Source organism: Salmo salar, chromosome ssa16 (assembly GCF_905237065.1).
Source record: "Salmo salar chromosome ssa16, Ssal_v3.1, whole genome shotgun sequence".
Classification (NCBI taxonomy): domain Eukaryota; kingdom Metazoa; phylum Chordata; class Actinopteri; order Salmoniformes; family Salmonidae; genus Salmo; species Salmo salar.
In genome coordinates this window covers 28,744,083-28,768,563 of record NC_059457.1, presented here as the reverse complement: position 1 = coordinate 28,768,563, position 24,481 = coordinate 28,744,083, and the positions used below count along the sequence as shown (strand labels likewise).

Here is a 24,481-nt window from a genome sequence, read left to right as displayed (position 1 = left end):
CCATGTCTGTCCGATTGTACAGTATTCACAACTTATTTCACAAGAAACTATACAGTACCAGTCAAAAGTTTGGACACACCTTCTCATTCCAGGGTTATTATTTTATTATAGAATAATAGTGACTACATCAAAACCATGAAATAATACTGTTGGAAAGCATTCCTCATGAAGCTGGTTGAGAGAGTGTGCAAAGCTGCCATCAAGGCAAAGGGTGGCTACTTTGAAGAATCTCAAATATAAATTATATTTTGATTTGTTTAACACTTTTTTTGGTTACTACATGATTCCATATATGTTATTTCGTAGTTTTGATGTCTTCACTATTATTCTACATTGTAGAAAAAGGTCAAAAAAAAAAAAAAACTTGAATAAGTAGGTGTGTCTAAACTTTTGACTGGTACTGCAAAACTCTCTGAAGCTGGAGACTCTTACCTCCCTCACTAGATGTAAGCACCAGCTGTCAGAGCAGCTCACAGATCACTGCACCTGTACATAGCTCATCTGTAAATAGCCCATCCAATCTACCTCATCCCCATACTGTATTTATTTATTTATCTTGCTCCTTTGCACCCCAGTATCTCTACTTGCACATTCATCTTCTGCACATCCTACCATTCCAGTGTTTAATTGCTATATTGTAATTACTTTGCCACCATGGCCTATTTATTGCCTTACCTCTCTTATCCTACCTCATTTGCACATGCTGTATATAGATTTTTCTACTGTATTATTAATTGTATGTTTGTTTATTCCATGTGTAACTCTGTGTTGTTGTATGTGTCGAACTGCTGTGCTTTATCTTGGCCAGGTCGCAGTTGCAAATGAGAACTTCTTCTCAACTAGCCTACCTGGTTAAATAAAGGTGAAATAAAATAAAAAATAAAATATTATTATTCAAATTCTTCAGGGGATACTGCAGCACCCTAAGCACCTCTACTTCACGTGGCTATGGAAGGGTTAGCTAAAAAAGGTTAAGTATTTTTTTTACCTTTAGTTAACTAGACAAGTCAGTTAAGAACAAATTCTTATTTTCAATGACAGCCTAGGAACAGTGGGTTAACTGCCTTGTTCAGGGGCCGAACAACAGATTTGTACCTTGGGGATTCAATCTTGCAACCTTTCGGTTACTAGTCCAATGCTCTAACCACTAGGCTACGCTGCTGGTTTAGTTAACATGCTAAGTAGTTGCAAAGTTGCAAAAAAGTAGTAAGTAGTTGAAAAGTTTCTAAAATTGTCAGTGATGAGATTGAAACTCACAACCTTTGTGTTGCTAGATGTTCACATTATACACCCAACCCAACCCAACCCAACCCAACCCACAACACTACTTTCGTTTTTGCCTTCAGTAACCATATGTCTTATGTAACAATACCATACGTAACATATCATAGAAATGAGTTTCCCGGATTTACGTTTACTATGTTACGTCCAGCTTATGAGACCAGGCTGTCCAGACCGGAAGCCTGGCACCTTTTGCTTTGACAGCAGTTAGGAGAAGCAGCGTGCAGCGAAAGAAGCAGTCCGCAACCATTCAGGAGATATTATTGTTGGGTTATACAGATGGGATATTTACACCGTTTTATGGAATCGTTTCAATCTCGTTTGGCGAGCGGAGGCGCAATTTTAAACACCTTTCTTGAAATGTCACAGCATGTCATTGCATATCTTCAATCACATATCTTCCTTGGCTTCGTGAAAGGAATTTAGATAGAAAGAACATAGACGATCATTTTCACAAGAAATTTGCTCTTATTCTTTGAAGCAGGATGGTGTCATACAGTTTCATATTCACTTTGGTTATTGCTGTGGCATGGGAAGTTATCGGTGAACCACAAACTCTACCTTCACCCTCAACGCTAAATTCAACATCATCCATTCATGGAGGGGATTTGTCAAATAATGGCACAGATAAGACCGAATCAAGAATTTCTTCAATGTTACAATATCTTCCTACTCTTAAAAATATTGTAATTATTATTTGCGCGCTAACAGCTGTTCTCATCACGTGCTTGGTAATCAAAGTGATCAGGTAGGCTGATTTATGTTTACGCCAATAGGCAACCAATAACTCTATAGGCAACTGTATTATCTTAATTAACATTATAAATATTCCTACTGTAATATACTATACTATTCTTCTATGAAATCGAATTGAAGCTTTCATAAAGATCTTACTTAAATAACGTAGTATGTGCGTCATTATTGATTTCGATCAGCCAGTATGTAATAGGAGAGTTGGCAAACAGGGGATGTGTCTTGGTGTTATTTATATTGCAGCAACTATCATATTGTGTCAGTAATTGTACATCTAAATATGTTAAACACCACTACATTAGGCTACATCAGCGATGACATAATCATTCCCCACACCAGGTGGGCAGTAGGCCTTAACCACAATGCAGGTTGTCATTTACTGTCATGAATCTTACCCTAGAGGCACAACGGAGCGATTTCTCTAGATGGGCCAGCTGCAAAGTCAAAATGGGCTATATTGTAAAAATTCACGAAAACAAACTTTTTGGTGTTAATTTAAGGTTAGGCATTAGGGTTAGTAGTGTAGTTAGGTTTAAAATCAGATTTTATGACTTTGTGGCTGTACCAGCTATTGACCACTCTGCAGAGCTGCCTCCAGAACAAGATTAATGACGAAAAACGCTAAACTGCAACCACAATACACTACGTTAATCCTGTCCATATGGCAAAGCAGCCATATCAGATTATTTTTTGTTCCAAGTGAGAAACTACTGCACACCTCAGCTGCGTTTACACAGGCAGCCCAATTCTTATCTTTTTTTTCTCACACTAATTGGTCTTTTAACCAATCAGATCAGCAATTTTTCCAATAATTGGGAAAAATATCAGAATTGGGCTGCCTGTGTAAATGCAGCCCTCTTGTCATGTCATTATTACAACCCTTCTCTGTTTTGTCATAGATCTGGACGGAGAATCAGGAAAACACGAAAGTATGACATAATCACGACACCAGCAGAGCGAGTAGAGATGGCTCCTTTGAATGAGGAGAATGATGATGAAGAGGACTCCACCCTCTTTGATGTCAAGTACAGGTAGGCCTACTCTCATCAGTTCAAGGTGGTCCGAACTTGAGGTGAGGGAGCACCAAAACTTTTCCCAAACCCACAAGAGTGGCATAGCCGTTCAGTCTTTTCTTTTTGATTCAGACAAACCTGTTTATGAGGATGCTTTCTATTTTTTGACCTTTATTTATAGCTCACTGATTATTCCTGTTTCAGAAGTCTTCAAAATATTTCAGTGTCATTAATTAACTCATTAGATGAATGTTATAGATATGTTTTTGTCACATCCGTGAATGGGTAACTTTCTCTGTGATATGTTCAGTTTGTAATGCAAAACGCATGTGCCCTGAGCCCTTCTTCATACTATCTCAGTTTAAAAACATAAGGACAAAATTAGAGCATACGGAAATGCGTCATATTGGCTTTTTTGTTTAATCTCCACTACTTTCATTGCCAGTGCTTAAGCAAAATTAAACATTTTACAAGGTAACAATAATGTTCTTGCCTTAGATGTTTAATCATGAAAGGTTTTCTGTGTGGAGCTGCCACACACATTTCCCTTGCCATAATTGCACATTTTGAAAATGTATGAAAGTAGGATATTTAGATTTTAGACTGTCTGCTTAATAAACACTAAATAACAATAACCATAAGAGTGGGAACTGTTTGAGCTCAACCCAATACATTCAATATCATCCATCTCACATGGTTCGGGAAGTTCTTGGAGTTAACTGAACCTATGGTTGCACTTTATTTCACGGTATAGTAATTAATAGCTATTATCTAAGAAATGACATGCAAAAATGTTAATTACATAGTAATTACATAGTAATAATATAAATAACATATGTTTCATTGTGATTCCATAAAACAAACACCACCATGTAACATTTGGTACCAGGTAGCCTAGTTCCAATGTTATTGGTGTTAAATTCTTTGAAGTAGCCTTCAAGAATGTATCCATTGCTACTAAAATACCAGGGAAAATGGAAACAGTACTGTAAAATAAAGTGCTTCTGGTCTCTGCACAGCTTTACGTCACATATGCTTTCATGTGTAGCAAAATTTCAAGTGTTGATATTAGGCTTCTCCCATCCGTCCTTTCAATTGTTCTTTGACACAGTCCCAATTTCCTGTGAGAAAGATATGGCCTCCTGTTTACCTTATATTCTACAGTATCCTTATAAGTCAAACTCAGCTCAGCAAGGCTATTTCCTCCCACACCCAGTGGACAGTAGAATTACAAAAGCAAACGGATCAGTAGTAAATCAATAGGTATTATTTCTCAACATTGTTCTTCTGTAAGATGTGGGGTTTCAAATAAAATGTATTTTGTCACATGCGCCGAATACAACAGGTGTAAATCTTACCTTGAAATGCTTACTTACAAGCCTCTAACCAACAATGCTATTTGTAAGATGTGATAGCTTATGTTGATTGAATAGGAAGCGAGGTCTGTCCGATTGTACAGTATTCACAACTTGGAATCGTTTCACAAGAAACTATACAGTACCAGTCAAAAATGTGGACACACCTACTCATTCAAGGTTTTTTCTTTATTTTTACTATTTTCTACATTGTAGAATAATAGTGAAAACATCAAAACTATGAAATGACACATATGGAATCGTGTCGTAACCAAAAAAGTGTTGAGGTCAGGTGATTGGGGAGGCCAGGTCATCTGATGGAGCACTCCATCACTCTCCTTCTTTGTGAAATAGCCCTTACACAGCCTGGAGGTGTGATGGGTCATTGTGCTGTTGAAAATCAAATGATAGTCCCACTAGGCGCAAACCAGATGGGATGGCGTATCGCTGCAGAATGCTGTGGTAGCCATGCTGGTTAAGTGTGCCTTGTATTCAAAATAAATCACTGACAGTGTCACCAGAAAAGCACCCCCACACCATCACACCTCCTCCTCTATGCTTCACGGTGAGAACCACACATGCGGAGATCATCCGTTCACCTACTCTGCGTCTCACAAAGACACTGCGGTTGGAAAAAAAATCTCAAATTTGGACTCATTAGACCAAAGGACAGATTTCCACCGGTCTAATGTCCATTGCTCGTGTATCTTGGCCAAAGCAAGTCTCTTCTTATTATTGCTGTCCTTTAGTGGTGGTTTCTTTGCAGCAATTCGACCAGGAAGGCCTGATTCACGTAGTCTCCTCTGAACAGTTGATATTGAGATGTCTGTTACTTGAACTCTGTGAAGCATTTTTTTGGGCTGCAATTTCTGTGGCTGGTAACTCTAATGAACTTATCCTCTGCAGCAGAGGTAACTCTGGGTCTTCCTTTCCTGTGGCGGTCCTCAGCCAGTTTCATCATAGCGCTTGATGGTTTTTGCGACTGCACTTTCAAAGTTCTTGAAATATTCTACAATGCAGAAAATAGTAAAAATAAAGAAAAAACCTTGAATGAGTAGGTCTGTCCAAACCTTTGACTGGTACTGTATATGTAGCCTTATTCTGTATTTTCACTTGTTTTTCAGGTGAATGCCAGCATTAAACAGAGGATGTTGGATTTTGAACGCACCATTTTCTCCAGTGGGAACACAACCCAAGGATATGTTTCCTAAAGCTGTTTCCTGATATATTCAGTGTTTGGTAACTTCAGTTAAGTCTAGTCAAGTTACCCATCTCACCCAATATTTGCAGAAGAGGTTACCTCGGTGGTCTTGTTTTCTAGAATGTATTCTGATTGTGAACATGCTGTATTTACAATCATTTTGTACACATCATACACATCTAATGCAGAAGACTCATCTTCAGAGGGATACTGCCCCCAGCTAGCTCAGTAAATGCATATCTTCTTTAAGCTAAAACTAAATACATAGAGAACATTTGATGGCTTCTGCGTAAAGGCAATCCTCTGGCTATCCTCTAATGCTTATGGTATATTATTCACTGTAATATTAGATGCATTCCTCAGATAATTATTTTCATATGTATGGTTTGCACACTGAAGAATACGTATTTACTAGTTTGGTGCAAAGATTATTTTAATTGTCAACTATTCGGCTATTCCAAATATTACACTAACCACTAAAACATGCATACACTGTATATTGTCTGAGGCTTTCTGTCCTCTGTCTCGTGGTTGGTTTGGGTGCATATGTTTTACTGTATGTGTTTGAGAGTCTCCCAGTTTGCTGCTATCTCTAACTGGGGGTTGGTTAAGGTTTTAAGTGCATATAAGTATAGTGGAAAGCCGGTCATAGAATAGACTTTGCAGGGTATTGAAAATAAATGTATGTTTCTCAAAAGCTGGATTGTAAAAGAAAAATACATATATGTAAGAATGTGTGTGTGTATGTGTGTGTGTGTGTGTGTGTGTGTGTATATATATATATATATATATATATATATATATACACACACACACACATAAAGTAGCTCATCTTTTTCTATCGATACAACCTTGCAAGACATGTTTCAGCCCCCAAGGAATGGATAAAGGGTAATTTTGCATGTACACTGCTTTTTAATTGGACCATACCTCAGTAAATGTACACTACCCCAAACCTAAAACCCATTGTTGAACACAAGTTACCCATGGACTCAGGTGACCTTATTTGGTTAACCAGTTTTGTTATCTGAGAGAACCCTACACTATCAACTACAGTAAATGTAGGGGTTTTCAGGCCTGATAAGTCATACACCTGTATGCAAATAATCAACTTTCCTACCTTTTTCCACAAGGGAAATGTGTACTAACCCATAGTAGATAGCTGGAGCATTTTGCATACAAACATTACAAGTTAATTTTCTATTATGAATATTTTCAGAATACAATGTATTGATTCTATTCACTGTTATTATATGGTCAAAAGTAACACCATTAAGGAACTCACCACTTTCTGTTCATTCTTCCTATGCCACATTGACAGACGGCACATTATGATTTAAAGCTGTTTACTTGTTTTCCATCTAGATTGATATATTTTAGCCAGCAGTTAAAATACATTACTGTTGAAGATTGACAGTAAGATTCAAGTTTCCCATTGTATACTAATATAAAAAACTGTAGTCTATTTCGTATTTCAGTCATCAGAGTATTTTTATTTAGATATTTTGTGTGTGATTAAGTAAGCTTCAGTTTTCAGTAATGCACAATTGGCGTCTTGTTCCTTTGATCGTATTCTTGATGTATTTGTTTTAGATATTTTGTTGCTAGAACATTTCCACCTTCATCGTCCCTCTCCTTCTCAGCAATTTATCTCTTCTACAATATCCTCTCCAAAAGGATAATAGTGGGAATGTTTCTGATCTTCAGTGCAGTGTTTGAATGTACAAGTCATTTATTTTTGGGCTTATGTCTTGTAACAATGTTCATTAGAACTTTATTGAGAACTTTTATTTGAAATTAATCATCTGGTTTATGCAGCTTTTCATCTTGTAAATTAAATGAAATCTGCCATGCTATATGTAGACCTTTACTATTTACCCTCATCCCAACTCTAAGCCAAAAAAGCTTAAGTCAGAAAACCAATGTTTAACGCTTCTTTTATAAAATATTGAAAGCATGTCTACGCTTGGTTTTTCTGTCACAGAAAATGTAGTTGTTATCAACCCACTGGCTGGCTCCATGGATTTCCATTTATATAAAACAACCAAATAAAATGACTCTCCCCTACCATCAACTATCTCCTGTCTTGGTCTGTCTGCTGAAACATGTCATTCATTTTATTGAATAATTGTACTGAAATGTGACAAATGTGTACTTGGTCTGTACAAATCTTTGCTAAGCCCTTGGCTTATGGAGTTCCATATGAAGTCAAGGTTGTATATCAACAATACCCTCCCTCTCTTGGGACTCTGTCATCATGTTATACACCTTTCCATTAACTTTTCCTCCTTTCTGTAACATTTAAACCATTCCTGTGATACTATAGATTAACTTTCTTAGAAAGAACCATTCCTGACGAAATGAGCCTATTTCAACAGATTTACAAAGGGAATTTTAGTATGGTGTCCTTCCAAACAAAAAGCACTTTCAGATCCAACACAATAATGTGCATCAAAGAAATTAGAACAAAAAAGTTGACAGTGTTTCAGAGGACATATATAGACTTCAGAAGGGAAAACCTCAAAATAGAATACCAAAGAAAGTTCATAATGATCACATTTTGACAGAAGGATATGTGAACATCTCTTCAGTATGTCCAACAAGCTGTGATCCCAAGGCTGTTTCAGGGGTAATTCATTTAGTTGTATTGGTCACAGACCGTTTCTACTTGCAAAACACAGCAGTTCTTTTAGGAATAAATGCGTCTATTACTCTGGATGGCCTTCTGACATCTATAGTAAGACTATATCTATGTTTAACTTAATTGTCAGTGTAATAAGAGCAACATGTAATTCTACAGAAGGATCCTATCAAAACAACACTTTTTTGCAGACTGATCACGTGTGTGAGAGCACATGAGAGGCTGCGACTGGAGTAGGCCATACTACAAATATTTTAAATACTTCTACTAACTTCTATTAACAGAGGCAAGTTCCCGCCGTGGAAGTAAACATTTTCTACAGTGCTGAACATCTTGCCAAACCTTTTGAAACGACTTTTAGAATTAAATATAACTTTCTTTAACACAGCTCCCTTGAGCTAGAGGTGCATATAAACAGACTGCTAAATATTTACACACATTCCATCTCAAGCCCTGGTTTTGTTTAGAAACAATGTTCACATTATTTGTTGATAACAAGTTGTCTGACGATTATGATGTCCAGTTGACAACATAAAACATTTTCACAGGAACTGCTTCCTACTTATTGATGAGTGGGGCATTTAGTAAAACAACCACAACCTTCTGAATAACAGCAAAGCATTAGCCAATGTCAACCTAAGGTCTTAAAAACACCTATATTTGGAAATGGTCTTAAGAGGCACATTCCAAAAAAGTCATTGTCAAAACCTCAGGGAAAGGTTGAAGATGTTGGCTGTTCCTGTGTAAACAGTAGTGTGTGAACACCTCGGTGTATTCCCTGTTGGACTGTATTACCTCAAACCTTTTCCATACCAGTTGAGTGCCTCTTTTCAACATTACTACCCTACACTGCCTTTGACTGAGCACCCTAGGTAAACTAATAATAGCCAATGTCTGCCCTGGATGACTGGAGTCCTGTGGCTTGAAGAGGTTCCTCTCACAAAGCAACTGGTTGTTGTCTACAACACTTGCTGTGGCCTCTGTAGATCATCTGTAGGATCAATTTAATAAGCTGTGAAGGTGCTGAAACCATCTTGTTTTTGTTTTGATTATAAATGTTCTGTATTTTCAGCCATTCATGCTTTATCCAGGGATTTCTGTGTGCAGTTACCTCTTATCTCCAAATTGAATTAAATGAAAACATTCATAAGTGAACACACTATATTCAAAGACTCATACACCAAACTCCAAACAGAACAGAAGGAAAGAAATGCAATTCTGTCATTCCTTGTAAAACAAACACAGTTTCCCTGATGAGGAAGAAGTTAAGGCAAGATAAGAAACTAGGCCTACACCTACTACTTCAATGATCAAATTCCCAATTTAAAGTGAGAGCTCACAAACCATCACACATGAAAATTAGCATGTACTTGAACCCATGTTCACTAATTAAAGGTACTACATAACAACTCAACAATGAACTGTCTCTTGTCAAATTGACTGGGGCCAGCAAATCTCTTGTTGTCAAATTGACTAGGGCCAGCAAATCTCTTGTCAAATTCACTGGTCCGTTGTTGAATTGACAACAAAAGATTTGCTGACCCCAGTCAATTTGACAACAAGAGATTTGCTGGCCCCAGTCAATTTGACAACAAGAGATTTGCTGGCCCCAGTCAATTTGACAACAAGAGACTTGCTGGCCCCAGTCAATTTGACAACGAGACGGTCTGTCTTTCGCTAATCAATAAGAAGCCTGCACCATTAGAATGCAATTTTGTGTGAGCCCAATAAAACATTTTGGGGAAATATTGTTAAACACTATCATTTCACTATTACTGTAGATATATTAATGATTTTTTAAATGTATTACAATGCAATAATATTACATATAGCTCCCCTATGAAGAAGTGCTTCCATCTTGTGGTTCAACTACTGCCCTGCAGACTGGTGTTTCTGCCTTCAATCTGTCTAATATGATATGATATAACATAATGTCTCCAACAGTACTGATGAAGTAGATTTATCGTAGAATTCAAAGGAATAATGACCAAAATGTCAGGACGAATTATTGATAACTTAGTAGTTCAATTCACATTAACAATGCCCTTGGAGGAAGTATTTATAAACTTTGAAATTACATTAATTTTACATGACACACTTGCCATGCAAATGCAGTAACATTTTCAGTCTTCTCATTTACAAAAAGCAATTTGCCTACCAACAGCAATTAGGTTGATTTAACAATGAACAAAGCAACAAGCTTCAGTTTTAGATCATTTTCACAGGTTACTGTAAACATGTTTTCAAAATTATTCACTGCTCATGTCTCTTGTAGGGCAACAATGTGAGCCCAAATTAGACATGCAGTATCCTACATACTGTCATTGAACTCAATTCATAGCTTCATAAAAGTGTCCTGTAACAGTTTCATACAGGAAGTATTTCCTTTGAGATGTCTGTGTCTGATAAACATCAACTCAGCAAGAGGTCTTTTCCCAAAAGTGTATGGGTCATTTCGATGGCGATATACACTGAGTATACAAAACATTAAGAACACCTGCTCTTTCCATGACGGACTGACCAGGTGAATCCAGGTGAAAGCTATGATCCCTTATTGATGTCACTTGGTAAATCCACTTCAATAAGTATAGATGAAGGGGAGGATACAGGTAAAATAAGGATTTATAAGCCTTGAGACAATTGAGCCACGGATTGTGTATGTGTGCCAGTCAGAGAGTGCCTTTGAATAGGGTATGGTAGTAGCTGCCAGGTGCACCGGTTTATGTCAAGAATCAAGAACTGCAACCCTGCTGGGTTTTTCACGCTCAACAGTTTCCCTTGTGTATCAAGAATGGTGTCACGTCCTGACCAGTATAGAGGATATTTTGTTATTGTAGTTTGGTCAGGACGTGGCAGAGGGTAGTTTATTTATGTATTACGGGGTTTTTGGTCACTAGTCTATGTTTGTATTTCTATGTGTATATTCTAGGGTAGTTTTTCTATGTGTCGGTTGGGTGCTGGACTCTCAATTGGAGGCAGGTGTTTCTAGTTGCCTCTGATTGGGAGTCCTATAAATAGGTGTGTGTTTCTGTTTGTCACTTGTGGGTAGTTGTTTGAGAGCACTGATTTTGTTGAGCCTGCGGCTCTGTTCCTGTCATTAGTTTGTTTATTGTTTTTCCGTGGCGTTCTCATTTTATTTAATAAATATGTTGAGCACGCAACCCGCTGCACCTTGGTCCCATTCTCTCTTCCACGACAGCTGTGAGAAATGGTCCACCACCCAAAGGACATCCAGCCAACTTTGTAGGAAACATTGGAGTCAACATGGGCCAGCATCCCTGTGGAACGCTTTTGACAACTTGTAGAGTCCATGCCCGAACGAATTTAGGCAGTTCTGAGGGCAGAAGTGTGTGTGTGTGTGTGTGTGGGGGTGGGGGGGGGCGACTCAATATTAGGAAGGTGTTCCAAATGTTTGGTATACTCAGTGTACATTCCATGCTGCTTTTTTAGATTACATTCCTGCATCACAAGAGCCAGTGTTGAGTCGCAGCGCCCCCTGTCTGTGGAGTGAACTCAGTGTCCTGAACTCCAATGGCATAGCGTGTGGACTGGCATGGGATGTGTACTCGTAGGTCAGAGTGTCATAGTAATGGTACTTGACTGGTTTCCCCTGTGAATCCCGAGGGAAAGGCCAGAAGCCGTACAGGTGGATCTCCTCACAGAAGCGAGTGGCCATGGTGTACATCAGCAGACCAGTAGTGGGTCTCTTGATCTGGACATTGTTAGTCAGCCAATACCTGATGAGGAAGAATGAAGAGGGAGAGTAAACAATCAAAAGGTCTTTCATGGCACCCAGAAACCTGACATCTGAGAAATAAATCACAGATGTCTTAAGAAGAATGTTTGTTTTAGGCTTCAGCTATTTATCAGTGAGTGTTCAATGTTTTCCTTAATATCTGAACATTTTTCTATAAAATCTATTAAACTAGCATACACTTGTAAACACACCACAGTCCTATTGAATAAAACCCAACAATAAGCGCCATTCACTCAGATCTCTGGGTGGATACATGCTTAGGAGCCAGTGGACTCGAGTACAGGAGCTGAATTGTGATAAGACAGAGGGGTCTGGGGCCCGCAGTAACAAAGCAAGGTCCATCTGGTCCTCTCACTCAGAGTCTGGCCCACCAGGACCTATAGATACTCTCCTAGCAGTGGACTCTCTGGACTAGCAGGTCAATGGGGAAGCCAGAGGATTATCTATTTAAAGGGCATCTAGTAGTCAGAGAAGCAGAAGCCCATGGGAAAGTATTCAGTTTGGCATACTGAGCATTTATCAAAAACCATTATAGCTAAAATGTCATAGACACGCACTGCATTTCATTAGCATTTTCCCTGCATTTCAAAACATTTATTGCCCTTTCAGAGAAGATTCCAGGCTTTTTGCCTAACTATACTACAGAAAATACCAGTCCTGCTGTCCCTGTCTAACTGTCCTCCTTCTGCAAATCCAACAGGTAGACAGAGAGGCCAGCAGCAGTAAGCGGCAGTAAGTTGGTCACCAACGGCCTTTAGAGTAGCTGTAATGCTGTTTAGAAATAGCAGGGGACCTGTGAACTGCTGCTAGATTAGTGGCTACCAGGCACTGGGTTGATGAGTTCACAGGTGTACAGACAGACCACATGCTGCAGTGTCACAAAGGGCACACGTGTTCCCTCCTTGTCTTACCCTCTGACAGCATGGAGAAGGCGCAGTGAGGGGAAGGCGGTGTGCACATCCACCGTGTGCAGCAGGATGAGACGGATTGCCCACTCCACCCTCTCCTCTCCTCCCTTGGCCATGAAGGCTGGGATCCACAGCACGCTGCCGCTGAGGCCCCGGAGCCGCTGCAGGAAGCGCTCCCTCCACTGCTCACTGGCCAGGTCATGGAAGGCCCGCTGCACCACCGACGGGTTCATGGTCACCAGGTTGGTGCGCTGCCCCACATCCCCAGCATACTCCTCCACTGGCGCCAGGTTACATCTGCAAAGAGACATGCATATAAATTATTATGCTATCACTTCATCCTTTTGATTAGTCTGCCAGAAATATTGAGGTCAATCCCCAGAAGTCATAAATTGCCCATAATATCCTCCAGAAGCTCTAAACACCACATACACAAATTTAGGTAGCTCAGACATTGTTTAACCTGAATTAGGCACATAATCAGTCAGCTAAGAATAATCCCATACCAAACACACCTAGCTCAGGGTTGAAAACCTTAATTCATGTATTCCATGTGTCATGCTGCTGTGTATTGGTATGGCGTTCACAGAAAGTTACTTGACTGACCTCAGTAAAAATGATTACTAAACAGTGCCAATGCACAGAGAGTTAATGACCTAAAATGAAATAAAATGTCCTATATCTATGAAAGTAGAATGTGAGGCTACTGTGCGAGAGCCAGAGGTGGGTGGAGCTGAGCACTGCTGTGAGTAGAGGGATTATTTCCCTGCCTGAATACCTCAGCAAATCCCTCATCACTCCTTCCCAGCTAACTGCCCTTGCTAAACCATGTCTTTCTCTGCCAACTCATCCTGACCTGTGTTGCAATTTCCCTGTTGATCGGACACTCCAGCAGCAAGGGGGTTGGGAATTTACTCTTCCACCATATACAGTGCCTTTGGGAAGTATTCAGACCCCTTGACTTTTTCCATTTTTTTTTACGCCTTATTCTAAAATGGATTAAAAAAAATGTTTACTCAGAAATATAGACACAATACCCCATAGTGACAAAGCGAAAACAGGTCTTTAGAAATGTTTGCAAAGGTACAACAAACACGAAACAGAAATAGTGGAGAGAACAAGTATTTCATACACTGCCGATTTTGCAGGTTTTCCTACTTACAAAGCATGTAGAGGTCTGTAATTCTTATCATAGGTACACTTCAACTGTGAGAGACGGAATCTAAAACAAAAATCCAGAAAATCACATTGTATGATTTTTAAGTAATTAATTTGCATTTTATTGCATGACATAAGTATTTGATCACCGACCAACCAGTAAGAATTCCGGCTCTCACAGACCTGTTAGTTTTTCTTTAAGAAGCCCTCCTGTTCTCCACTCATTACCTGTATTAACTGCACCTGTTTGAACTCGTTACCTGTATAAAAGACACCTGTTCACACACTCAATCAAACAGACTCCAACCTCTCCACAATGGCCAAGACCAGAGAACTGTGTCAGGACATCAGGGATAAAATTGTAGACCTGCACAAGGCTGGGATGGGCTACAGGACAATAGGCAAGCAGCTTGGTGAGAAGGCAACAACTAGAAAATGGAAGAAGTTCAAGATGACGGTCAATCACCCTTGGTCTGGGGCTCCATGCAAGATCTCACCTCGTGGGGCATCAATGATCATGAGGAAGGTGAGGGATCAGCCCAGAACTACATGGCAGGACCTGCTCAATGACCTGAAGAGAGCTGGGACCACAGTCTCAAAGAAAACCATTAGTAACACACTACGCCGTCATGGATTAAAATCCTGCAGCGCACGCAAGGTCCCCCTGCTCAAGCCAGCGCATGTCCAGGCCCATCTGAAGTTTGCCAATGACCATCTGGATCATCCAGAGGAGGAATGGGAGAAGGTCATGTGGTCTGATGAGACAAAAATAGAGCTTTTTGGTCTAAACTCCACTCGCCGTGTTTGGAGGAAGAAGGATGAGTACAACCCCAAGAACACCATCCCCACCGTGAAGCATGGAGGTGGAAACATCATTCTTTGGGGATGCTTTTCTGCAAAGGGGACAGGACGACTGCACCGTATTGAGGGGAGGATGGATGGGGCCATGTATCGCGAGATCTTGGCCAACAACCTCCTTCCCTCAGTAAGAGCATTGAAGATGGGTCGTGGCTGGGTCTTCCAGCATGACAACGACCCGAAACACACAGCCAGGGCAACTAAGGAGTGGCTCCGCAAGAAGCATCTCAAGGTCCAGGAGTGGCCTAGCCAGTCTCCAGACCTGAACCCAATAGAAAATCTTTGGAGGGAGCTGAAAGTCCGTATTGCCCAGTGACAGCCCCGAAACCTGAAGGATCTGGAGAAGGTCTGTATGGAGGAGTGGGCCAAAATCCCTGCTGCAGTGTGTGCAAACCTGGTCAAGAACTACAGGAAACGTATGATCTCTGTAATTGCAAACAAAGGTTTCTGTACCAAATATTAAGTTCTGCTTTTCTGATATATCAAATACTTATGTCATGCAATAAAATGCAAATTAATTACTTAAAAATCATACACTGTGTCTGATGATTTAAAATGTTTTGTAATTCTATGAATCTTACCCAGTTGATTAACTCACCCACTCGCCCAAATCTAAAATGCCCAGATAAATCTACCCTGATTGATTTGATATTGACAAATGTTCCACATAAATATTCTGCGGTTGGTGTTTTTTGTAATGATTTAAGTGACCATTGTGCTGTTGTTGCTGTTAGAAATACTAAGATTCCTAAAACTAACCCACGTTTTATTCGTAAGAGAAATCTGAAGTGTTTTAATGAGCAGGCTTTCTTTCATGATTTGTTTTATTTTGACTGGAGCAAGATTGAGCTAATCCCTGATGTGGAAACTGCCTGGAAATTCTTTCATGATGGTTTTCTCCAAATAGTAAACAGACATGCTCCATTCCGCAGGTTTCAGGGTTAAAGGGAGGGATAATCCATGGTTTTCTTCTGAGCTGTCTTGCATTGTTCACGACTGTAATCTAGCCTGGGCTAAAGCAAGGAAATCGTGTTCTGAGGCTGATTGGCTTGTTTTTAGGCAGTTACGAAACAAGTGTTATTTTCTTCTTAGGAAGGCCAAGTCTGAATATTTCATGTCTGTTACCACTGATAACCTGAATGACCCTAGAAAGTTTTGGAAGGCTATTAAGTCTGTCTGGTAACAGTAATGTTAATGAATTACCGTCATGTGTTTTGAAGGACTCTGTTGCTGTATATGACAAAACTGAATTGTTTCAATGAGCACTTTGTATCATCTGGTACGCTGTTTGATTCAGTGTCCTCTGTCTCTGTACAACCTTGTGTGGATGAACCAGTGAGAGCTGGTCAAACTTTTAGCTTTTTGCCATTCTCAGTGCAGGTGGTACATAAAGCCCTGAAATCCTTAGATCAGAGAAAGCCTGCAGGTCCTGATCTTTTGGATCCCTGCTTTTTAAATCTGGCAGCGGATTTCATAGCTGAACCACTTACATATCTGTTCAATTTAACCCTGGAATGTAATGAAATTCCAAAGATCTGCCACTTTTAAAAGGGGGAGATCCAACTCTTTAAAAAAATTATAGGCCAATCTCAAAGCTGTCACCCCTGGTGAAAATACTTGAAACCCTTGTGAGTGAACAGCTAAAATAGATTTTATTTACTAACTCTATTTTATCAATGGGCCAATCGGGTTTCAGGAAGAAGCATAGCACAATTACAGCAGCCATGAAGGTTTTAAATGATATCACTGAAGCTCTTGACAAAAAACAGCATTGTGTCTCACTTTTTATTGATCTCTCTAAGGCTTTTGATACAGTTGATCATGCTATACTAAGGCAGAGATTGTCGAGTGCAGGTCTTTCAGAGCATGCAATTGCATGGTTTGTTAACTATCTGTCTGATAGAACTCAGTGCACTCAATTTGATGGGCTTAGGTCTGTTAAATTGTCTGTCTGTAGTGGTGTGCCCCAAGGCTCTCTTATTCACTATTTATATAAATAATTTAGACAATAATGTCCAAAATGCGCATCTTCATTTTTATGCTGATGATACTGTTATTTACTGTTGTGCCTCGTCTCTTACAAAAGCTTTCCTGAACTTGCAAACTGCTTTTTATACTGTTCAACATACCTTGTGTCAATTGAAGCTTATCCTCAATACTGACCAAACTAAACTAATGGTGTTTTCTAAAGCAAGAAATAGACCTGTGAACCTTTCACCTATCACTACCTGTCAGGGCAAGGAGATTGAGGTTGTAACCTCATATAAATATCTTGGAATTTTGATTGATGATGGCCTCTCTTTTAAAATGCATATTCAACAACTTACAAAAAAATTGAAGCTGAAATTAGGATTTTTATTTTAGGAAGGCTTGTTTTTCTTTTGAAGCCAGAAGGAGGCTAGTATCAGCTACATTTATGCCTTTACTAGACTATGGGGATATTTTATATATGAATGCTTCCGCTCAGTGTTTGAGATCAATTGACACCCTTTACCATGGCACTTTGAGATTTATTTTAAACTGCAAAACCCTTACGCACCATTGCACTTTGTATACCAGGGTTGGCTGGCCTTCTCTAGTCACTCGTAGGCTCAGTCACTGGTATACTTTTATTTACAAAGCCACTTTGGGTTTACTACCTTTTTATTTGGGCATTTTTATTGTTCAGGAATGTGGTGGGTACTCTCTTCGTTCGCTGGACTTTATCCTGCTAACTGTTCCAAATGTCCGAACTGAATTTGGTAAAAGGGCTTTTATGTACTCTGCGCCGTCGTCTTGGAACGCCTTACAAAATACTTTTAAACTGGAAGAACTTGTACCGATTGGTATTTTTAAATCACTGATGAATGATCTTGAGTCTGATTCCCTGACCTGTCAATGTTTTTAATTTGCTGTTTTTGATTTTGTTATACTCTTGTGAATTCTATGGTTTTTACTAGATTAATTGTAGTTTTTCATGTTGTTTGTCTGTCATTTTTGTAATGACTTGGCGCTGCCTATCTTGGCCAGGACGCTCTTGAAAAAGAGATTTTAAATCTCAATGAGCCCTTCCTGGTTAAATAAAGGTTAAATAAATAAAAATAAATACAATGTGATTTTCTGGATTTTTGTTTTAGATTCCGTCTCTTACAGATGAAGTGTACCTATGATAAAAATTACAGACCTCTACATGCTTTGCAAGTAGGAAAACCTGCAAAATCGGCAGTGTATCAAATACTTGTTCTCCCCACTGTACCTTATTTACATAACAATTCAGGCCCTTCGCTATGAGACTCGAAATTGAGCTCAGGTCAAATAAAATAAAATTGTATTGGTCACATACATGTGGTTAGCAGATGTTAATGCGAGTGTAGCGAAATGCTTGTGCTTCTAGTTCTGACAGTGCAGTAATATCTAACAATTCCACAACAACTACCTAATACACGCAAATCTACGTAAGTAAAGGGATGGAATAAGAACATGTACATATAAATATATGGATGAGCGATGACCGAGCAGCATAGGCAAGATGCAATAGATGGTACAGAATACAGTATATACATATGAGATGAGTAATGCAGGATATGTAAACATTATTAAAGCGGAAATATAAAAGTGACTAGTGATCCATTTATTAAAGTGGCCAATGATTTTGAGTCTGTATGTAGGCAGCAGTCTCTCTGTGTCAGTGATGGCTGTTTAAGATAGAAGCTGTTTTTCAGTCTCTCGGTCCCAGCTTTGATGCACCTGTACTGACCTCGCCTTCTGGATGGTAGCGGGGTGAACAGGCCGTGGCTCGGGTGGTTGATGTCCTTGATTATCTTTTTGGCCTTCCTGTGACATCGGGTGCTGTAGGTGTCCTGGAGGGCAGGTAGTTTGCTTCCGGCTGTGGGCGGTGCAGTTTCCGTACCAGGCGGTGATACAGCCCAACAGGATGATCTCAATTGTGCATCTGTAAAATGTTTGTCAGGGTTTTAGGGGCCAAGACAAATTTCTTCAGCCTCCTGAGTTTGAAGAAGCGCTGTTGCACTTTCTTCACCACACTGTCTGTATGGGTGGACCATTTCAGTTTGTCCGGGATGTGTATGCCGAGGAAGTTAAAACTTTCCACCTTCTCCACTGCTGTCCCGTCGATGTGGATAGGGGGATGCTCCGTCTGCTGTTTCCTGAAGTCCATGATCATCTCCTTTGTTTTGTTGACATTGAGTGAGAGGTTGTTTTCCTGACACCACACTCCGAGTGCCCTCACCTCCTCCCTGTAGGCTGTCTCATCATTTTTGGTAGCCAAGCCCACTACTGTTGTGTCGTCTGCAAACTTGATGATTGAGTTGGAGGCGGGCATGGCCACGCAGTCATGGGTAAACAGGGACCCTGGTGTTGAGGATCAGCGAAATGGAGATGTTGTTTCCTACCTTCACCACCTGGGGGAGGCCCGTCAGAAAGTCCAGGACCCAATTGCATAGGGCGGGTTGAGACCCAGGGCCTCAAGCTTAATGATCAGCTTGGAGGGTACTATGGTGTTGAATGCTGAGCTGTAGTCGATGAACAGTATTCTTACATAGGTATTCCTCTTGTCCAGATGGGATAGGGCAGTGTGCAGTGTGATGGCGATTGCATAATCTGTGGACCTATTGGGGTGGTATGCAAATTGAAGTGGGTCTAGAGTTGCAGGTAAGGTGGAGGGGATATGATCCTTGACTAGTCTCTCAAAGCACTTCATGATGACAGAGGTGAGTGCAACGGGGCGATAGTCATTAAGTTCAGTTACCTTTGCTTTCTTGGGTACAGGAACAATTGTGGCCATCTTGAAGCATGTGGGTACAGCAGACTGCGATAGGGAGAGATTGAATATGTCCGTAAACACACCAGCCAGCTGGTCTGCACATGCTCTGAAGACGTGGCTAGGGATGCCGCCTGGGCTGGCAGCCTTGCGAGGGTTAACATGTTTAAATGTCTTACTCACGTAAGGGGGGGCCGCAGTCCTTGGTAGCGGGCCGCATCGGTGGCACTGTATTATTCTCAAAACGGGCAAAGGTGTTTAGTTTGCATCCTGTTTCCAGCGATCATCCTTCAAATGTTTCTACAACTTGATTCGAGTCCACCGGCGATAAATTCAATTGATCGGAGATGATTTGGAAAGGCACACACCTGTCTATTTAAGGTCCCCATGTCAGATCAAAAACTAAGCCATGAGGTCGAAGGAATTGTCTGTAGAGTTCCCGAGACAGGATTGTGTTGAGGCACAGATCTGGGGAAGGGTACCAAAACATTTCTGCAGCATTGAAGGTCCCCAAGAACACAGTGGCCTCCATCAATCTTAAATGGAAGATGTTTGGAACCACCAAGACTATTTCTAGAGCTGCTGGTTGGGGGAGAAGGGCCTTGGTCAGGGAGGTGACTAAGAACCCGATGGTCACTCTGACAGAGCTCTAGAGTTCCTCTGTGAAGGTGGGAGAACCTTCCAGAAGGACAACCATCTCTGCAGCACTCCACCAATCAGGCCTTTATGGTAGAGCGGCCAGGCGGAAGCCACTCCTCACTAAAAGGCACATGACAGCCCGCTTGGAGTTTTCCAAAAGGCACCTGAAGACTCTCAGACCATGAGAAACAAGATTCTCTGGTCTGATGAAACCAAGATTGAACTCTTTGGCCTGAATGCCAAGCATCACGTCTGGAGGAAATCTGTGAAGCATGGTGGGGGCAGCATCATGCTGTGGAGATGTTTTTCAGCGGCAGGGACTGGGAGATTAGTCAGGATTGAGGCAAAGATGAACGGAGGAAAGTAAAGAGATATCCTTAATGAAAACCTGCTCCAGAGTGCTCAGGACCGCAGACTGGGGCGAAGTTTCACCTTCCAATAGGACAACAACCCTAAGCACAAGTCTCTGAATGTCCTTGAGTGGCCCAGCCAGAGCCCGGACTTGACCCGATCGAACATCTCTGGAGAGACCTGAAAATAGCTGTGCAGCAACACTCCCCATCCAACCTGACAAAGCTTGAGATAATCTGCAGAGAAGAATGGGAGAAACTCCCCAAATACAGGTGTGTCAAGCTTGTAGCATCATACCCAAGAAAACTCGAGGCTGTAATCACAGCCAAAGGTGCTTCAACAATGTACTTCGTGAAGGGTCAGTTACTTATTTGTAATAAATTAGCAAAAATAAACCGTTTTTGCTTTGTCATTATGGGGTATTGTGTGTAGATTGATGAGGGAAAAAACGATTTAATCCATTTTAGGGATAAGGCTGTGACCTAACACGAAATTAGTGCCTTTTGCGTCCCTTTGATATTTTAAGTAGAAATTGTGAACCAATACTGAATTTTAAAAGCCTGTTATATTAATTTAAGTGCCCTTTAATATAGACCACATGGGGAATTCAATACATCTGATTTCTTTTTATACAACTAAAGGCTTGCTAAAGTGCCAAAATGCAGCATTTTGACATGTCACTCCTAGGAATATTTCCACTCAGTTAATACAAAAAAGTTTCACCATCATTGTAAAGCCCTAGTTTATTTTCTTTGATAAAGTTAGTTCTAAGGAGTATTATTTATTTCATGTGATTTGTGATTAATTTACATCTGTCCCTCATTTTAAGGTCAGCCCTGTTACGTGAACTGAACGTTTTAATATGTTTAAACTATTCCTTTTTAAATATTTTATTCAAAAGAAACATTGAACATATAAAGGTCAAATCATAGTGTAAAAGCAAATGAGCTGGTTCTACTGTTTTAAAAAAAACATTTCCAGTTGTTTTTTGGTGAAAACTAAGCGGGTAGAGCATACCACATCAACCCTGTTACCCAGAGATAGACAGGCTAGAAATGTACTTTTTTGTGAACCTTGTATTCAATTTCCACTCCTTGTTGCACACAACAAGCTTCCATTCCCCTTGTCACATGGGGATTTATGGCTGATTTAAGATGAAATCGTCAACCCTATTACAGTCAACCGTGTTACTTTATTTGGCACTTAATAGGCGCTTACTATAGCCATTGTTTTTTTTTATTCAACTTCTTGAGATGGGAAAACTAGTTTTTTATTAAGTTGAACAAGTTCTCTTTATGACTGAATTTTTTTGAACAAGTTACACTTCTCAAAAGGCACCGTTTTACGGTCCACTAAACAATTGCGCTATTGTGTGTCCAAAACGTTTCTGCCACCGTCTCTTATGACCGAAAAGAGCTTCTAGATATCAGGACAGCGATTACTCACCCCGTACTGGAAGAAGATTTGTTCTTTAACGAGTCGGACGCAAAGGATTTACTTCAGACACCCGACAAGGCCCTCATCCCGTCATTCGCAAGAGAAAGAGACGGAGACATCGGGGACGTAGGTCTGGGCGCCTTGTATGGATCTGGCGGCAAGTGGGTAATCTGCCTTTACCATCGGTCCTATTAGCCAACGTACAATCCTTGGATAATAAAATAGACGAACTACGAGCAAGTATATCCTACCAATGGGACATTTAAAAACTGTAATATCTTATATTTCACTGAGTCATGGCTGAACGACGACATCAAAGAAATACAGCAGGCGGGTAGAGTATCTCATGATAAGCTGTAGACCACACTATTTACCAAGAGAGTTTTTATCTATATTCTTCGTAGCTGTCTATTTACCACAACAAACAGGAAAACGCTCATCCAGAGGTGGCGCTCCTAGTGGCAGGGGACCTTAATGCAGAGAAGCTTAAGTCCATTTTACATCATTTCTACCAGCATGTTAAATGTGCAACCAGAGGGAAAACAACTCTAGACCACCTTTGCTCCACACACAGAGTCGCTCTCCCTCGCCCTCCATTTGGCAAATCTGACCATAATTCTATCCTCCTGATTCCTGCTTCCAAGCAAAAACTAAAGTAGGAAGCACCAGTGACATGCTCAATAAAAAAGTGGTCAGATGAAGCAGATGCTAAGCTACAGGACTGTTTTGCTAGCACAGACTGGAATATTTTCTGGGATTCTTGCGATGGCATTGAGGAGTACACCACATCAGTCACTGGCTTCATCAATAAGTGCATCGATGACATCGTCCCCACAGTGATGTATGTACAGTGAGGGAAAAAAGTATTTGATCCCCTGCTGATTTTGTACGTTTGCCCACTGACAAAGAAATGATCAATCAATAATTTTAATGGTAGGTTTATTTGAACAGTGAGAGACAGAATAACAACAAAAACATCCAGAAAAACGCATGTCAAAAATGTTATAAATTGATTTGCATTTTAATGAGGGAAATAAGTATTTGACCCCCTCTCAAGCAGAAAGATTTCTGGCTCCCAGGTGTCTTTTATACAGGTAACGAGCTGAGATTAGGAGCACACTCTTAACCTGTTAGGGCTAGGGGGCAGTATTTGCACGGCTGGATAAAAAAATGTACCCGATTTAATCTGGTTACTAATCCTACCCAGTAACTAGAATATGCATATACTTATAATATATGGATAGAAAACACCCTAAAGTTTCTAAAACTGTTTGAATGGTGTCTGTGAGTATAACAGAACTCATTTGGCAGGCAAAACCCTGAGACAGATTCTGACAGGAAGTGGATATCTGATGTGTTGTATTACCTTTAAACCTATGCCATTGAAAAACACAGGGGCTGAGGAATATTTTGGCACTTCCTATTGCTTCCACTAGATGTCACCAGCCTTTACAAAGTGTTTTGAGTCTTCTGGAGGGAGATCTGACCGAACAAGAGCCATGGAACGATGATGTCCCATTAGACACCTGGCGCGCGAGTTCATGTTGGGTACCCTCGTTCCAATACGTTATAAAAGAGAATGCATTCGTCCACCTTGAATATTATTCATGTTCTGGTTAAAAAAGGCCCTAATGATTTATGCTATACAACGTTTGACATGTTTGAACGAACGTAAATATATTTTTTCCCCTCGTTCATGAAGTGAAGTCCGGCGGGCTTAGATCATGTGCTAACAAGATGGAGATTTTTGGACATAAATGATGAGCTTTTTTGAACAAAACTACATTCGTTATGGACCTGTGATACCTGGAAGTGACATCTGATGAAGAGAATCAAAGGTAATGGATTATTTACATAGTATTTTCGATTTTAGATCTCCCCAACATGGCGGCTAGTCTGTATCGCAACGCGTATTTTTCTGGGCGCAGTGCTCAGATTATTGCAAAGTGTGATTTCCCAGTAAGGTTATTTTTAAATCTGGCAAGTTGATTGCGTTCAAGAGATGTAAATCTATAATTCTTTAAATGACAATATAATATTTTACCAATGTTTTCTAATTTTAATTATTTAATTTGTGGTGCTGACTTGAATGCCGGTTATTGGAGGGAAACGATTTCCTGAACATCAACGCCACAGTAAAACGCTGTTTTTGGATATAAATATGAACTTGATAGAACTAAAAATGCATGCATTGTCTAACACAATGTCCTAGGAGTGTCATCTGTTGGAGATTGTAAAAGGTTAGTGCATCATTTTAGCTGATTTTATGGTTTTGGTGACGCCTGTCTTTGAATTGGCACAACATTACACACAACTCTTGTAAATGTACTGTCCTAACATACTCTAAATTTATGCTTTCGCCGTAAAACC

At 40.2% G+C, this 24,481-nt stretch overlaps 1 protein-coding gene and 1 long non-coding RNA gene across 2 annotated transcripts in view; one reads left to right on the top strand and one right to left on the bottom strand.

Annotated features, from left to right (window-relative positions):
• The first annotated feature begins 1,868 nt into the window (after positions 1-1,868).
• On the top strand, positions 1,869-7,677 carry LOC106573778 (uncharacterized). Its single transcript, XR_006759724.1, has 3 exons — positions 1,869-2,029; positions 2,934-3,065; positions 5,527-7,677. It is a non-coding gene; the product is annotated as an uncharacterized lncRNA (long non-coding RNA).
• A 291-nt stretch (positions 7,678-7,968) lies between these two features.
• st8sia2 (ST8 alpha-N-acetyl-neuraminide alpha-2,8-sialyltransferase 2) overlaps positions 7,969-24,481 on the bottom strand; it is a 43,618-nt gene continuing 27,105 nt past the window's right edge. The window contains exons 5-6 of the mRNA XM_014149133.2: positions 12,913-13,206; positions 7,969-11,981 (exon numbers count right to left, since the gene is read on the bottom strand). Coding sequence (XP_014004608.1) covers positions 11,696-11,981; positions 12,913-13,206 — 580 coding nt within the window. The 3' untranslated portion in view covers positions 7,969-11,695. The remainder of the gene's footprint in view (positions 11,982-12,912; positions 13,207-24,481) is intronic.